The following is an 18,549-nucleotide window of genomic DNA, read 5'->3' as shown; positions in this document are numbered from 1 at the left end:
TATATATATATATATATATATATATATATATATATATATATATATATATATATATATATATATATATATATGAAATAACATTGTTGATGTGTAGGTTTGATACAAGTGCCTCAAATGAAGTACCACAATACCTGAAGAAGCTTTATCTTACTATTCTAGCTACTACTACTGAAATGGAAGAAGTGATGGCCAAGGAAAATAAACTGTTTCATGTTGCCTATGCAATTGGAGAGGTTAAATTTTTACACAACTACTATTTACGTAATATATATCAATTAATACAAATTCTACTTGAAAACGCATAGTGCATGCAACTATAAACAAAAATAGGCGACGTTTTTATAAATTTTATGATAATTATTTACAAAAATATAATATCATTATCTATTTTTTTTTATAACAGTAGATAGGGTCATTTCTAAATGTTATAAGATTATATTTTTATATCTATCAGCTAGGGCGAGTAAATAATATGGAGTTACGTTTTTTTTTTTTTTTTTTTAAATTGTTGGTAGATGAAAAAGTCAGTCAGAGCATACCATCAAGAATTCATGTGGTTTTATACAAAACATGTTCCAACGTTTGAGGAGTACTTGAAAGTTTCCTTGGCGACAACTTGTTACATGACGCTTGCAACAACTTCCTTGGTGGGCATGGGGGATATTGTAACCAAGGAAGTTCTCGACTGGATTACAAGTGAACCTCTAGCAATCAAAGCTAATTGCTCAATTTGCAGGTTAATGGATGACATAATTGGACATGAGGTAATTAAATATACACACAGGCGTTGCTTGCAAAGCACCAATATTCTATGGGGTGTTTGGTAAATACCTGATAGTTAATAGCTGGTAGTTGATTGGGTTACTGTGTTTGACTATTTGATAGCATTAGCTGATTCTAGAAAGATGTTTGGTAAGTTAGTTGTTAGCTGTTAGCTGATTACATACAAATGACTTTAACAAAAAACTCTTTTTGAGCAGCTTTTTGAATTTTAGTGTTTTGAAGCAATAAGTTATTACAAAACTTTATTAATTGAACACTTATATTGGTTGTTATTTAATCAAGTCAAACAGCTAATAGTGATCAAATAAGACAAAATTGATTGATGAACTAATTATGTTACCAAACAGTAATGAGTTAAGTTTGGTACTTAATTAAGTAATTAACATGCATTAAGAGCAAGAACTTTTCTTCAGGATATTTATAGTATAAAAATTTCATTGGATATATTAATAATTGTAGACATGCATGTACACTTTGTGCAGTTTGAGCAGGAGAGGGGCCATGTAGTTTCGGCAGTGGAGTGTTACACGAAAGAGTACAATGTGTCGGAGCAAGAGGCTTATGTTGAGATTGAAAAACTAATTTCAAAAGCATGGAAAGATCTGAATCAAGAATGCCTTCATCCAACACCAGTTCCAATGAAGGTCCTCCTGCGAATTATGAATTTGACACGTGTTATATTCCTTTTGTACAAGGATAAAGATAATTACACATTTTCTCAAGTCAAGCTGAAGTATTTTATCAATACCATCTTAGTTCAACCCGTAACAATATAAAACACCGGTTGTAATATATGAAAATATAATTATCATAAGTACTATATTTCTACCGCTATTCAATGCTCCACCAAGAGGCATTTTGAATAAATTGTGTGTAATCATTGCTGGTGTTGTTTAATTGGTATTGCTTCATGTAGTATGGTGAATGGTGTGCTTCCTTTCTTGTATATTATATGATCCAAATTATTGGTTTCATATATTTGTTGTTGATGTTGAATGGAATAATAGTAATATTTGTTAGGAAGGTTTTTATTTATTTATTTTTATTTTTTAAAGATAGATTTAATTTGAAGAATTGGCAGTAAATGTAGCTAATAAAAGAAAAACTATGGCAAGAATTGTAATTTGTCATCACTAATGAACATTGTATTTTGATTTATAATGTTTGATAAATCATTTTTTTCTTCAATTAATAGTTTTCATAGTTTATGAATATCTAGTGAAGACAAGTAATATATAAAGAAGGTAGAAGAAATTACTATATAAATTTATAAATATGCACACTATAAATGGTATATTAAATGATATACTATATGTGCATATTACAATTACAATTACACCGACAACGGGAAGCACTACTACGACTCTGTTTGTCAGAGCTTATTTAGGAGCTTATAACTTATTTTAAACTACTAATAAGCTATAAGCTATGTTTGGTAATGTTCCTAAAATAAGCTAGTAGCTTAAAATAACAGTTTATTTTTGAACGCTACCTAAGGTAGCGTTTCAAAATAAGCTAGTAGCTTCTTAACTTTTTTTTCCATCTTTAACCTTATTATTTTAAAGAAATGACATCATTTACCCTTCCCAATTAAAACCTTTTTGGCTAAACCTTTTTTACTTTTTCTCTTCAATATGTTTGGTTGTAATTTCAATTTGACATTTGTGTTTGAACATTGATTTTTGTATGAACTAATCTTATAAATTATAAACATTTTGTTTTAATTTATAAGTTTTCAAATATATGTTCTCTTTATATTTTATTAAAATATATTGATTTCACTATTTTATATTTTAATATATAAACAAATCTATTTAAATTTAAAACTATTTAAATTGTATGAAGATGTCCTTTTTAGTCTTTTTACAACTTATCAAAAAATTAAGTTTACCAAATACTTTTAAGCATAACAGCTAGCTTAACAGCTTTTCAGATTTCAGCTTCGTGTTTATAGCTTTTCAGTTTTCAGCTATTTTTAAGCTTTCAGTTATCTTTTCAGTTAGATTTGCCAATCATATCGCACACCCATTTCACCACCGAAGTAGCCCTATGTTGCGTCAGTTCTTTCTCCGTAGCATATTTTAAATGCAGAAGAGTATGGTAATCTTCTTTGCCTACACGCTAGCGAAAATCTTAGTGTAGTGCTCGTGAGCCCACATCTAAAAGGAAGGGTTGTTATGCCGTGTACCCAGGTCCACCTTGTAAGGTGGATCTGGGTCTACATTCACATACACTATACTCTACATTCACACTTTGTAAACTCCACATTCACACATTACAGGATTATATGATATTCTACATTCACACTTTGTAAACTCCACATTCACACATTACAGAATTATATGTTTAGTAACTATATTACCACTGTTATGCATTCACACATTCAAAACTCTATATTCACAGATCCTATACTCCATATTCACAACTTGAGAACTCCACATTCACACATTACAGGGCTACAAGTTGCTAGAACTTCTTAATTCTATTACAGATTCACACATGCATAACTTTACATTCACGATTTCTATACTCCAGTTTCACAATTTGAAACCTCCACATTCACACATTTCTAGGCAATTCTACATTCACACAATCATAAATCTACATTCACGATTTCTATACTCTACATTCACACATTTTTGGACAACTCTATATTCAGCAATATGTTTACTAATTAAAAGAAAAAAAAAAAGACAAAAACGACGTAGTTTTGGACCCAGGTCCACCTTGCAAGGTGGACCTGGGTCCACAGCATAATTTGCCTAAAATGAACAATAATGAGTGTTATTTTTATTATTAATTTAGTTAATTTTTATAATTAATAGGTAATATTTAATTTGTTAGTGTGTGTATTTTATTAGTTCTTTTTAAAATAATTAGGTAATGGACTTTTTATTATTATTTCTAGTGTTTTGGTTTTCTTTTTCCCAAATTATTATTGTAAATTTGGCAGCCCACTATCTGAGTCTAATAGCCCATTGAATAAGAGCCCATCCCCTCCGGCGAAGAAAAACTGCAAATTTTGATCGATCTTAGAACTTAAATCAATTTATTCATGCTCAAATTGAGATATTAAGTTGAATAGGACGAAAATACCATTAGCAATTTTAGATTTTTGCACGTTTTAAACGGATGAGTGACCGGCGCGATGAATTTTGGCACTAAAACAATAGTCGTGGATGAAAATTGGTACTAAAACAATAGTCGTGGGACCAAAATTGGTAGAAATTAAACATGTGGACCAAAATTGTCATTTTACTAATAATTGTGGGACCAAAATTGGTATTTTCACTCATAAAATTTAGAATTGAAAAATGAAGCTATTTTGAAGATGTCTTTCTCCCATTTTAATAGAAATGAATATAAGCTTGAACTGTATAAATGCATTTTTATTTTTTTAAAATTATTACACATGCCTTTCTTTTTTAGGTGATAAGGGAAACCCGCAGTCACTATCCGAGGGTGTACATTTTATTGGATAAATCCCGTCTTGTGACCTTATTCGGCAAAGGACCACAAGGAGGTAAACCAATCTATATTGCACATTGCTAATCGACTCAAATCAAGAGGATTGAGATTCAAACTCGTTACCTTGTGGTTACAAGTTAATATCATTATCCAATTTAGCTTGAATGAGGTTACCCCTTATCTTGATTTTTTTTACATGGATTATTACTACTATCGGTGATGAATTGTGGATATTAGATTTTATCCAACAGACATGTCAATATCATTTAGATTCAATGTAATCTTACAATGTAAAAGTAAGATTTGTCTAGTTGTAGTGAGTAAAATAAGACAACCAAATATGATACGGAGTATATTTTATTGTACCAAATAATATCATCAGCATAAAAATTTTATAGTTGCATATATATTGTTAAAATTAAATATAGTCAGATGGTGGCTAGTAATACCACTTGCCAAAAAGGCAAGAATATAAAATGATATAAGACCAGAGGAAGGATATCAATTTTACATTTTTACCTATATTTATAAGTTTTTTTTTTAAGTACTATCAACTCTATTACAAGGTAGTATACGTTTAATATACTTTTTCTATCTTTTTTTTTTTAGTTTTTCTTTTTCTTTTCCACTTTTTCTATTTGTTTATAGTTTAAAGAGTTAATACTCCACCATCCAAAATTTGATCATGTAACATTGTCTCGAAAAGAGCTACTAAAGTGCCAACTAAGCAGAATGTGCTTGGAATATCTATAAGTTTATTTGGATATATAAAATATGAATTTTAAAAAAAAATTAAAACTCACCAATATATGAACTTCTCTAACATTGATACTATTGCTAAATCTCTAAGACCCCTTCTAGAACAAGTATGTGAACAACTATTTACATGGGCAACTCAATTGGTCACAGAGGGGTGAAATTTGTTAGAATTGAAATGATTAAGGATTGAGTCTTACCAGCGGTAATGTCAAAGTAACCTCTCAAATAAGAGGATTCCTTGTTCACAGTGAGTAAAAATTTAGTCTCTAAAATGATGGGGGCTTCTTGTGCGTAAATTCACCTTTCTGTCACAAGTATGTGAATAGCTTGCAAATGATTAATCAAATGGCTCATGAAAATGACAAAAACTTCTGTGAGACCGTCTCACCGTGAGACGAGTCGGGTCAATGTGAAAATGTGATACTTATACGCACACATGTCATACTTATATACTCAAATGTAATACTAATCAAGAATAAAATTTTTATTACTTACAATGGTAAATAATGTAATACTTTTAAGAGAAAATATAATACTTTTACATATTGATTTAAAAGTATTCCATTTTACTTATTTTCAGCACACATCGAACAATATTTATGGTTATACTTCTAAGTGTTTCAATTTTATTTTTTGAACTATCTCTTTTTGTTGTAATTTTTCGTCCATATTCAAAAGATTTTCTAAATCTCCCCTCATAATATGGGTTCGTTAATAACTAGATATGTTATGTTTCTCATAAATGACATTTTTTTTACTTTTTATTTTTGTGTATAGAATTTGCTATGTTGATCACTTTTAAACTAATTCAAATTTAATATCGATTGTCTAGCTTGCAAGTTTCTCTCTTAATATTCATTATTTTATAAGAATAATATTCAATGTGATGATAATACAACTTAAAATAATCTTTTTATGGAGTAAAGCTATTAGCAGCGGCCTTCCTAGTATAATTTAATTATTTCAACAATTCAACCTCAATGATATAATAATTAATAAATCTAAGCCCTTTTTACTTTTTTAGGGTAACTAAAATCCTAAATACAAGTCACTATTATAATAATTAATAAATCTAAGCCCTTTTTACTCTTTTTTTTTAGGGTGCATAAAATCCTAAATACAAGTCACTATTGAAACATTGTTGTTCCATCCTTAATTGGAGTATGTACACAATTCAGGGTTTTTGTATAATTAAAATGGACAATGTTCATATATTTAAAATATTAAAATAATAATTTCTATTTTAGTATGTATTAGACATGATTGTACATAATTAATTTACTGTGAGGTCTGTTAATTTAGATAGTAAACAATTATAATCCGGGTAGCCTAAATCAATTAACTCGACAAGATATGTGAGTCACGGAAACAAAGATTTACAAGATGATTGTAGATAATAATAAGACAAGGATGAAGATGAAGATGTCCTAAATGAGAACAAATGATGCTTATTTAAAGTAATAAGCCTAACAAACTCCACGAAAATAGTGTGACTCATGAGAATAGGTATTCGCCCAACTACCGTCAGAAGCCGACCACTAAGGCCAACTACAAAGGTCGACCTCAGGCCAACCCTGGAGGCTGACCTCGAAGGCTGACCTTGCTTGTCTAGCCTCTTCGTGGCCTCCGTCTCTAATGTTGTAGCGGATCATAATGGTTGAGCCCAAGTCATGGCCGAGCTCGTGTGGTCAGCTTTGTCCACCTTGAGCCAACCTTGCTTGTCCGAGTTAGCTCTCCATCTTATTCGAGTCAATTTTCTTCGATCAGGATCCATTCTTAATATATATATCCATCACATTCATTTATTACATTTTACATTATTGAATAATCATTTAAAAAATTGATTGAAATAGATTTTAAAAAAATAAAATAAAAACATGGCAAAAATTTTAGTTTAGTTTGTATATTTCTAAGTTGTTAGTTTTATCATGTCTTTGCTCTTTTTGTCCAAAGGAGATTGCATTTAATTCTTTTCCAGCCCCCTAATTCCCTCCTCCCAACCAAATGCCTTGATAATTCCTTCATTCATTAACCTTCTATGGACAGAAAGAAATTGATATCAATAGTTCTTGTATGTGTGAGATTGATGATGATTTTTTTTCTTTTTTGCCGTAAACTCATAAACATGTATATCTCTCGCAGAAATATCACATTTCGATGAGAAGAAAATACTTCTAAGTTGAAAACTAAGTATTTGCCGAAAAGAAACACTTTTATAGCCCCCACCCCACCCAAAAAAAAAAAAAAAAGTAGCAATTCTCAATTCAATTACTTGAAAAGTGAACGCGATAGCTCGGCTTTTATAATGTAAGGCAATTTCAATTGGTGAAAATATTACCAAATGTTCTGTTGTGTCTTCTAAAAAAATTATGATATTTCCCTTTATTATCCATCGCTAAATTTAAATTTTGTGTAGGAATTAAAAGAGAAATTAAAACATTTTTTTAGTGATGAGGTAAACGTGTAACTACTATAAGATAGTGTGTACTGAGAAAACCTCGCCTTTTGATCTTAGCCAGTAAAAGATCATAATAAAGTAAACCAGAAATAAAACCATTTGATTTATGAGTTGTGGGTATAGTCAAGTTAATTTCTTAATTATTGACAGTTAAAATTTTAATTTTCAAATTGAAACTAAAGTTATTGATTAAATTCCACTATTAGTCTATGACTATAGTAACATTATCACGTTTAGTCCTACTTTTAAAAAATTTCAACATTAAACCATTTATTTTCATTTGTTTGTCACATTTAGTCATCCTTTTAAAATTTTGTTATTTCATCATCTAATAGGGATGGCTAACATGTAGTAATTTATTGTTTAAGCCACTTGCCTCAACATGTAATTTCTCCCCATCTCTTGTAAACTCTTTTAATTGAATAATGAAATTTCATATTAGTCATATTTATTAAGTGATGAAATAACAAAATTTTAAAAGGAGGACTAAATATGGCAATTAAATGAAAATCAAGAATATAACGTGACAGAATTATAAAAGTACACTCAAAGTGTAATTTGTTTGATCCATTTGTTGACAAATGTTGGAAATTGGTATTATTAAAGAGGTAGATTATGATGAAATTGCACTTTCATAACAAATTTGGTAAATTAGGGTTTCAATTATATTATATTCTTGCTTTTAACGCCTGCATTTAATGATTCTTTTTGGGGGAGTGAGGTCAGGGAGGGCAAAAACACCTAGGCGAGAGCACCAGACGGGTTCACAAATGGAATTAACTCGTTTACAAATTAAAAACACAAAATGGAACCCTTCAAATATTAAAATGGAATATATATACAAATTGATATCAAATACTAAAATGTTGAACTTGCTTAATGCCCTTATGAAATTCTGAATTTTGAAAATCAGAAAATGATCATAACAAAATAATTCAAGTATCCAAAATCCAATTCTAATCTCTTTCTTGATAAAATTTAACAAGTTAAAAAGTTAACTATATTAATCTTTAGTAAACTTAGTAAAGGGCGAATTACAATAGTAAACTTATAACAATTAAACTGTTAATCAGAATAAATGGGTGCTCATAAAGCTTTTTTTTTTATTTTGCATATGAAGTTAGCATTGAGAGAAAATTGTTAAATGAGTTATGACAGCAAGACCACGAAGCATAAGTAACATATATACCACAACTGAGCTCCAAATTTTCAAAGGACATGGTGAAAACATCATCATAGCCACTTTAATGTTCTAGCTAGGTGATGAAATGAATTGGTTTTAAGGAAGGTGTGCATCACGGATCATGAATTAAGCAAGAAATCACTGAACTTATTTTTTAGCAATATTTAAGAACTTTTTACACTCTTAAATTTCACTTTCTACGAAACTCTCTATTCTTTTAAAATTTTTTCAACAATTCATATTAAATTAGGAAGTGTTCATTTTTTTCGAGTTTCTTAAAAATTATAAATTTGACCGATCAAATATATTCATAATAATCCATTGTATCGTAGAAAATCTACGGTTCAATTGCTTCTAATACACTCAAGATGAAACAAACCAATTTTAAGTAAAGTGTGAGTGTCAAACATGTTATGAGCCAACTTTTTTTTTTTTTTTTTTTTTTTTTTTTTGAAAACTGAACCAACTTTTCTAACTTGTCTGTTGCCACAGAGTTCAGACAGAAATGACCTTTCAAACATGTTATGTAATACACCCTCCTTAATTTTTAAAAAATATCAAGCCATTTGGCGTGTATCATGCCAAAATAGCACTATAAAAATGGCGAGATTTCCATTGTATCAATACTCATCATAATCATCAACACTCGACCCTATCTAAACTTCAGTAGAAAGAAATTACAGATCAGAAATGGATGTTAATGGCAATTCATCTGGTCGTCGCTCTGTAACCTATCATCCAACTGTCTGGGGAGATTATTTTCTTGCCTATGATTCCAAACTCACGGTATATATATATATATGTAATTTTACTAATTTCAAAATATATATATATATATATATATATACCTGTTCCCGTGAGTCCCTTCGTAAATGTACACAAGTTACTACACGAAAACATATAGTAGTTTGTGCGCATTCATGCTGGGCAAATTGAATTGCACTCAACTTAGTCTGTGTGCATTCGTGTAATAGTTTATGTGCATTTGTACATTTTTGAACCGTATATTGTGCATTTATGCATACCTGAGCTGAAATATATCTACATATATATATATAACCTTTTTCAAGAAAAATGCTAACATTTTTTTTGTGTTACTTGTAAAGGAAATTGATCCGTCAGAAGAACGAGAAGTCCAACAACTGAAAGAAGAGGTAAGAAAACTGCTTATTGCAGCCCCTCTTGCATCCCTGGAGAAACTAGAGCTAGTCGACAAGATCCAACGTTTAGGAGTGGATTACCATTTCGAGAATGAAATAGAAGCATCAATACAATACATATTTGACAACTACGATAATTGCAACAAGGGAGATGGCGAGAATAACCTTTATGTAGTTGCTCTTCGTTTTCGATTACTCAGACAAGAAGGGCACCATATTTCATGTGGTAATAAGTTACTATTTTTGAAAAGAAATTTCTTTTTTTTTAAAAAGGGAGAAGAATATTATATTGTCACACACCTAATGATGTTATTATATAGGAGTAATTTTTTGTACCATGCATATAGTACTATGTTTAGTTTTATTACATATGGTGACTTATATTTCACTGTTGACTAAAAAACAAAGGTGTGTTTGAGAAATTCTTGGACAAGGACGGAAAGTTTAAGGATTCGCTGACCAAGGATGTAGAAGGAATGTTAAGCTTGTACGAGGCATCGTATCTTGGACTGCCTGGGGAAACCACTTTAGATGAAGCATTAACGTTCACTACAGGTCACCTCGAGTCGATGTTGCCTAGTTTGAACAAGTTCGAGGCAGCTCAAGTGACTCATGCCCTAAAACTGCCCATCCGGCGGACCTTACCAAGGGTGGGAGCCAAGGAATACATGCAAATTTATCAACAAGATCAAACTCATAACAAAGTGTTATTGAGATTTGCCAAGTTGGATTTCAACTTGCTGCAAAAAGTGCATCAACGAGAGCTAAGTGGCATCACAAAGTTAGTCTGTTTTTGCGAATTTATCCTACTTTTTTTAGTCTCATGGTTATAGCAAGATTTCAATTTTTAATTATCAACCTTGATTAAATTAGTTTAAAATTGACGAGCTGAGAATAAAAGTAAAACATACATCACAGCCTATGACTTAAAAGTAAAAAATTATCATAATTGATGAATCAAATGGAATAAACTCTTTGTTTAATCACTTAATTAGGGTTTTAATTAATTACCTACCTCGCGCTATTCTATATAGGTGGTGGAAAGATTTGGATGTCCCAAAAACATTGCCCTTCGCAAGAGACAGATTGGCAGAATGCTACTTTTGGATACTGGGAGTATACTTTGAGCCGCAATACCACTTTAGTAGAAGAATAACAACTCAAATCATTTGTATATGGTCGGTTTTAGACGATCTTTATGATGTTTATGGGACCAAGGATGAACTCCAACTTTTCACAAATGCTATCCAAAGGTACGGCCTTTGTGTGTGTATTCTTCCAACAAATTAAGAACATGCTTCAAAAGTTCAAAATTACGAATCTCATAATAATTTTTAATTAAGAAATAAAAATAAAAAAAGCTTCTTGACATATTTATCAAGGTGAAATAACATTATATTGTTGATGTGTAGGTTTGAGACAAGTGCCTCTGATGAAGTACCACAATACCTGAAGAAGATATATCTTGCAATTCTAGATATTACTACTGAAATGGAAGAAGTGATGGCAAAGGAAAATAAACTGTTTCATGTCTCTTATGCAATTGGAGAGGTAAATTAAATTTACGTAATATATATTATTGCAATTAGAAATTGTAAAAATTCTACTATTATTTGTACGGCCATGCACGTACCAATTTGTACCTGATGCGCTCGTCCCTCACATATACATACATAAAAACAAGGAACAAGTAATTAATATGGATTTTTTTTTTTTTGTATAGATGAAAAAGCAAATCAGAACATACTATCAAGAATTCATGTGGTTTTATACCAAACATGTTCCACCATTTGAAGAGTACTTGAAAGTTTCACTGGTGTCAAGTTGTTACATGATGATTGCAACGACTTGTTTGGTGGGCATGGGGGATATTATAACCAAGGAAGTTCTCGACTGGGTTACAAGTGAGCCTCTTGCAGTCAAAGCTACCTGCTCAATTTGCAGATTAATGGATGACATGATTGGACATGAGGTAATCCAAATAATACAGATACATAATTATATTGCTTACAAAACACCGATACTTTATATTATTCTTACCGATCTCATATAATTCAAGTGAAAGGAATAAAAATTAAAAATTTGATCACCTTAAAGCAATATAATGACTTGAGTTTGGTACTTGTGAATGGAGTTATTAATAATTGTAGAGATGTACACTTTGTGCAGTTTGAGCAGGAGAGGGGCCATGTAGCTTCTGCAGTAGAGTGTTACATGAAAGGGTACAATGTGTCGAAAGAAGAGGCTTATGTTGGGATTGAAAAACTAATTTCAAGAGCATGGAAAGATATAAATCAAGAATGCCTTCATCCGCTACCTGTTCCAATGAAGGTCCTCTTACGAGTCCTGAATTTGGCACGTGCAATATTCCTTATCTACAAGGATAATGATATTTACACATTTTCTCAAGTCAAGTTCAAGTCTCTCATCACTGTCACCTTGGTTCAGCCTGCCACAATATAAATAGGGATGTCCATACATCCCTATAATTATATAAAAATATTATTATAATAATTATCAATAAGACTAAATCTGTGCTGTTAAACTCATTCATGGAGAAGTATATTGATGTGCTGATTGGATGACAATATATATCGTGATCACCTCACTCGTAGCTTGTCTCCATTGTCAATACTCCTCCAAGAGGCGGCATTATGACCAGATTGTTTGCAAATGTTGTTGGTGTTGTTCAATCTTGCTTCATGTAGTATGTTGTGTTTCTTATCTTCTATATTGTATGAATGGTTTGCTATGTGTGTTGTTGTTGAAAGGAATAATAATATTTGTTATTTGTTTGGTTTCTTTATTCAAAGAGAATTAAATTGAAACTAGATCAAATATTCAAATGCATGTAATCAAGTCAATGAGATTCAATTCAATGGTGAAATCCACTATGAGGGAGGCATCCATGCATCTATTTATTTATTTAATGTAATAAAATTAATTAGACCAAAAATGATATTTTTACAAACTAGCACTAGTAATCTAATTTCACATGAAACACTACCAACAAAAATAATAGCGGACAATCAATGAAGACGAAGACAATGATAAATCTATCTAAAAATGAATTAATAAAACTTAGAATAGTTCCAACCAAAAGTAATACCTAGCTACCACCTAATACCATGTCAACTATAATAAGTATTTATATAATTGTTTTTAGAAAAGTGCAAATTAAACATTACTTTTAATGTCAATTATAATGAATTTTTCATATATAATCTTGCATTTATATACTTTAAATTACTTATTTAAATACAAATATTGAACATTAAATCAGTCGCGTGTAAAACTAGTTTGTATATAGTTCCTAACTTCAAAAAAGTTTGAAATTGTCCTAACTTGCAAAGTTTATGCTTTTTTTTTTCCCACTATTAAGCCTTATTTTTAGATTCATTAATTAAAAATGGATTAATTTCACTTCAAATTTTTTAAATCCATTACCCTTATGATCAAGTTATATCTGTTGAGCATAAATATAATATAAACATAAATGTACAGTCCAACTATCAGTTTAGTCTTCTAATTAAGATGGAGCACATATTTTAATTTGATATTAGACTCATGCTTCAATTATATCAACCTTTTACTTATACACATGTATTTATAAATTTGGCCGCTCGCTATACAAGTCAAACAGCAAATCACATTGCCAAGACTCCAAGAGAATGCAAATTGCGATTATTCTATAAAAGCCATTAAAATATTCCACATAAATGAAAAAAAAAAAAACAATTCTGATTTACTAGCACAAAAATCCATGCAAAAAAAATAAATTAAAGTAGACTTATTGGTGTATTTAATTAACACTAGGCCGAACCTCCAAAGAAGTGAAAGAACTCATCAGACTCCCCATTTATCTCATCGAGCAAAAAGGAAAATGTGGTCTAAAGCGTCGCGGTTACATTCAGAAGAGGACATGGGCCTCCGGGCAGCGTTTATCCCGGCGGCGGCGGTGGACGGCGGGGCCAAATTGGAGAGGCTAACCATCGACGACATGTTGCAAAAACACTGCGGCGAGTTCGGGTGGTGGCAGTTAAAACACTTCGTCTTAACCAGTTTGGCTTGGGCTCTAGAGGGCATTCACACCATGGTCATGATCTTCGCCGATCGTGACCCCGGCTGGCGCTGCACTACTTCCGGTTGCTCTTCCGACGTGTGCAATCTGGAAGGCGGGTCGTGGGAGTGGGAAGGCGGGCCGGAAAGCTCTACCATGGCCGAGTTTGGATTGATATGCGGTCACAAATACCGGGTTGGGTTGGTCCAAGCCTTGTTCTTCGCCGGCTGCATGATCGGTATGCATGTCCTCTTCTTTATTTCTTTCATATTAATTTTTCCTTACAGATTTAATTTTTCTTCTTTAACACGCTTATAATAATAATTGAAATATGTGTTTCATATCAACTAAAAGTCTAAGCAATACATAGATCATTCACTCTAATACCAAATTGAAACATATATCTTATTTATCTCAACTAAATTAATATATACTTGATGTTTATATGTGTGTGTGTGTGTTTTCAACAATAACAAGTTCTAGATCATTTAAGGATCTTGAATTGCCAACATTGGAGATGTTATATATGTTCTTGTTCGGCTTAAAGGAATGTTAGCCTCAGCTCCTTAAGGGGTGTGAGATTCGATCTCAAATTAAATTTTGTTTCTAGTTCATTTTTATCACAGTCATGGTAATTTCATGTTCTCAAATTAAATTTCATTAGCTATGTGAAATTCTCACAATATTATATATTACCTAAAAATATTCCTGCCAAGCACCTTGTGCTCAGATGACAAAGTAGTGGCTCTCCCATATGGGAGGTCATGAGTTTGAGCCTTAAGAAAGATCTACAATGTAATAGAGTTAGTTGTATTAAAAAAAATGAAAAATTACAAAGTTACAAGTTTGATTCTTAATAGAAACGATCTATTTATTGACATTTTTTATTTGAACCAATCAACTATAAACAACTTAGGTTGGTTTACATTTTCATGGTTCTTTACCAGTTATGATCACAAGGTCGGGTAGTGGACTAATGGCTGCAAATTTTCCTTATTATCCAAAAAAAAATTATGTATACTAGCATATATATCATTATGCTAGTTTTTTAAAATGATATTTGGAACAAAATTTAATTTGACGCATAAAATATTATGCATGTATGTGTTTGATCGAGTAGGTAGGTTTTTGTTGATTCTTGGAAATAAGCAATCATATCATATCATTATTCTACCTCATCTCCCATGCAATGATGCAGACATATACTTGGAGTTATTCTGATATCTCGTGGATGCTGCTCTTTTACTAATTATATATAATTTCATCTAATATTAATATTGCATTACACGAGATGCATGCCTATCAGAAGAATATATTTATCACAATATATAATTAAGGTATTTTATTTTGTTAGTATTGAAAAGTAAAATTAAATATTGTAATTGTCTGCCAATGACCTTGTGGTCTAGTGGCAGGACGTGACTCTCCCAAATAAGAGGTCATGAAGACAGTATTGACTCTTTGTGTTTTAATAAGTTGAGAAAGTTGTTATGAACATATTACATTGTAACAAAGTTAATAGTACTAAAAAAAAAAAAAAAAAGTACTGTAGTTGTCTTTGTCTACTTAGGCAAATCAATCTTTCCATGCATACCTGTCATAAATAACGAAATCAACTTCTATCTTTTAAGAATTTTTTGTTTTTTGTTTTTTTTAATTGAAAACAAACAAAACTTATTAACATGGTGCAATAATAGAAGGCAGGCGCGTGGTTATTGACATAAAAATAGAAAACAATCAAACGTGTTTTCTGCAAAGGACAAATGGAGAAGAACATGACAAGTACTGATAATGTTGTTTAGGAACATATTCTGAATATGGAATTTAAAACCATTTGTAGATTGTTCACCCTTTTTTTTTTCTCTATTTTGCCGCATTGGTTGAGAAAAGTAAAGTAAAACTAATCTCACTGATGTAATTCTATTCTTTGTAGTGATATTTAATTTTCTCCCTCCCTACCGGGATGTTTGATTCTCGTTTCGATGGGAATGAGAAGGGGAAAAAAATTCAAGAAGCTAGAGCGAGGACGGAAAATATTTTCATTTTCCTATTGAGGAATAGGACGGCGATATCCCCTCTCATCCCGCCCCACAGCCCCACCTCGTTCCCATTTTTAATATAATAATAATATTTAATAAATTATATTGTTTACCTCTTAATTATTATCATAATTATATTTGCAAATTTAGCCATTTAGCTAGGCTCCTTTGAATAGAGTTGTGAGGTTAGATTAGTTGGAGTGGTGAAAATTAAATTGGATTGGTGGTAGTCAAATTGAAACAATTAGAGTGGTTAAAACTTTTTGTTCAAATGTATTTATTTAAAATAACAATGGTGGCAATAACATTAGAATAATAAATACTTTATAGACATTTGTATAAACTATACTAATATTATTATTATTATTATTATTATTATTATTATTATTATTATTATTATTATTATTATTACATTAATAATTTTATTTTGTTTACTAATATATTAATTTTAACATATTTATATTCATTATTTATATTATTTTCATAAGTAATAATTTATTACTCCATATATCAATAAATTTTTAATATAATACGGAGTGTATATATATATATATATATATATATATATATATATATATATATATATATATATATATAAAATTAATATTTAAATTAAAAATTAAAATAAAAAATAGAATTAAAAACTAAAGAAATATGGACAATGTTATAGCACATAGCCTAATTTCCCTTTGGGAGCTTAAGGTTCCCCTATATAAGGAAGAGCCTCTTGCTTTCAATAATAAAAGCTATTAAATGTTATTAAGGGGCGTTTTAGTGAATTTAATTCCAAAGGCCCCCAAAAGGGTCCAATGGAAAAATGATTTGGGCTTATCATGACTTTATGTTTGGGCATTGAAATGCTCCAAACGTGATGCTAAAAAATACAACTTCCCGTAATGGAATAGTTAATCTTGTCTATACTCTATAAAATGTTACGGATCTTACTGCGTTAGTATATAGTAGTAGCCAGTAGGTAGGATGAAGACTTGATTTTAAGTTTGAATAGTCCCTTAATTTGGCCATTAGTAGGTCGTGTATGAGTACGCTACTCCATTGACTGTTCAATCATGTAACTGAATAATTATAGATTTTTTTAGTGATGAAAAAATCTGCAATTACTATTTGAGAGAGTGTGTACTGTGTACTTCCCACCTAGTGATAGAATTATAGATTTGAGCCAGCAAAAGATGAAGGTTACTAATTATTTCATTCATAGTGAGAAATATGCACTGATCTCGTCAGAGCTAATAGATGAATTGCACATTCATGTTTATATATTATATGCTTAACCAGACTTCCTAATCCTAACAACCATTTTTTTTAGGTGCCGGAATATTTGGACATCTCTCAGACTCAAGAATGGGAAGAAAGGGCACTTTAACCATTGTTTGCTTAATGAACGCCATATTTGGCTGCCTCACGGCTTTCTCCCCAAACTATTACGTCTACGTCTTCTTCCGTCTCCTCTCTGGTTTCAGCACCGGCGGCACCGGCCTCTGTGCATTCGTCCTCGCCACCGAGCCCGTTGGCCCAATAAAACGAGGCATTGCCGGCATGTCCACTTTCTACTTCTTCTCTTCCGGGATTGCTATTCTCGCCGGTATAGCCTACCTTTTCCAAACATGGAGGGCTCTCTACATCGCTTCTTCCATTCCCTCCCTTCTCTTTCTGATTCTCGTCCTGCCCTTCATCCACGAATCCCCTCGTTGGTGCCTCATCAGAGGGAAAGTCCACGACGCCATGAAAATCATGCACAGCATTGCCAAATCCAATGGAAAACACCTCCCGGAGAATGTTGTCATTGCCCTTGACAGTGAAGTTAACGGGGATTACTACTCCGATGATCCGGAATCAAAACAGGTCACAAGTTCGCTAATAGATGTGTTGCGATGCCCTCTCACTCGCATTCGTTTGTTCCTAGCAGTGACCATTAACTTCACCATGGCCACTGTCTACTATGGGCTCAGTCTAAACGCCGTTAACCTCGGGACGAACCTTTACATGAACGTTGCACTCAACGCCATAGCCGAAATGCCGGCATATTTCTTGACGGCGATCTGGCTAGACAAGCTAGGGAGGAAGCCATTGACGATAGGCACGCACTGGTTCAGCGGGGTTTTCTGCCTGGCCGGGAGCTCGATGAAGGGCTACGGGACGTGGAAGATTATCAGAATGATCTGCGGCATTCTTGGGATATTCGGGATGGCCGGAACTTACAATCTGTTGTTCATCTACACGGTGGAGCTTTTCCCCACGACGGTGAGAAATGCAGCACTGGGATCCACAACTCAGGCGGCGCAGCTGGGGGCTATCCTCTCACCTCTTATAGTAGTTTTGGGAGGTGGAATTCCGTTCGCCGTGTTCGGGGCTTTCGGAATTTCCGGTGGATTGCTAGGGTTTTTCCTGCCTGAGACCTTGAACAAACCATTGTATGATACAATGGAAGGAATGGAGGATGGAGAATCAAAAGAAGCTGCTGCATGAAGAACTGCAAATTTCATCAAGTAATAGCTTCTTTCTATCAATCTTATCATATGTAAGATGTAATAATAATGCCCAAGAAAGTGGGCCTAAGACAATGTTTTATGCCAAAAATCAAATTTCATGCAAAAATCGAGTTTGATGCAAGGACTGATGTC

General features: G+C 32.0%; 3 protein-coding genes across 3 annotated transcripts in view; all 3 read left to right on the top strand.

Annotated features, from left to right (window-relative positions):
* Positions 1-1,806, top strand: part of LOC116011349 ((-)-germacrene D synthase-like) — a 5,201-nt gene extending 3,395 nt beyond the window's left edge. The window contains exons 5-7 of the mRNA XM_031250904.1: positions 95-233; positions 516-764; positions 1,266-1,806. Of these exons, the coding sequence (XP_031106764.1) occupies positions 95-233; positions 516-764; positions 1,266-1,559 (682 nt within the window). The 3' untranslated portion in view covers positions 1,560-1,806. The remainder of the gene's footprint in view (positions 1-94; positions 234-515; positions 765-1,265) is intronic.
* Positions 1,807-9,292: 7,486 nt separating this feature from the next.
* LOC116005891 ((-)-germacrene D synthase-like) lies at positions 9,293-12,617 on the top strand. The gene is made up of 7 exons (XM_031246128.1): positions 9,293-9,437; positions 9,758-10,037; positions 10,220-10,592; positions 10,846-11,064; positions 11,224-11,362; positions 11,535-11,783; positions 11,981-12,617. Exons 1-7 carry the CDS (start codon positions 9,342-9,344, stop codon positions 12,272-12,274), a joined length of 1,650 nt encoding a protein of 549 aa, XP_031101988.1. The 5' UTR covers positions 9,293-9,341; the 3' UTR covers positions 12,275-12,617.
* A 1,045-nt stretch (positions 12,618-13,662) lies between these two features.
* LOC116011115 (organic cation/carnitine transporter 4-like) lies at positions 13,663-18,537 on the top strand. The gene is made up of 2 exons (XM_031250634.1): positions 13,663-14,109; positions 17,235-18,537. The coding sequence occupies exons 1-2, from the start codon at positions 13,695-13,697 to the stop codon at positions 18,392-18,394; spliced, it is 1,575 nt and encodes a 524-aa protein (XP_031106494.1). The 5' UTR covers positions 13,663-13,694; the 3' UTR covers positions 18,395-18,537.
* The last annotated feature ends 12 nt before the right edge of the window (positions 18,538-18,549 follow it).

Source organism: Ipomoea triloba, chromosome 2 (genome assembly GCF_003576645.1).
Source record: "Ipomoea triloba cultivar NCNSP0323 chromosome 2, ASM357664v1".
Classification (NCBI taxonomy): Eukaryota; Viridiplantae; Streptophyta; class Magnoliopsida; order Solanales; family Convolvulaceae; genus Ipomoea; species Ipomoea triloba.
This window is presented reverse-complemented; position numbering and strand designations above follow the sequence as displayed.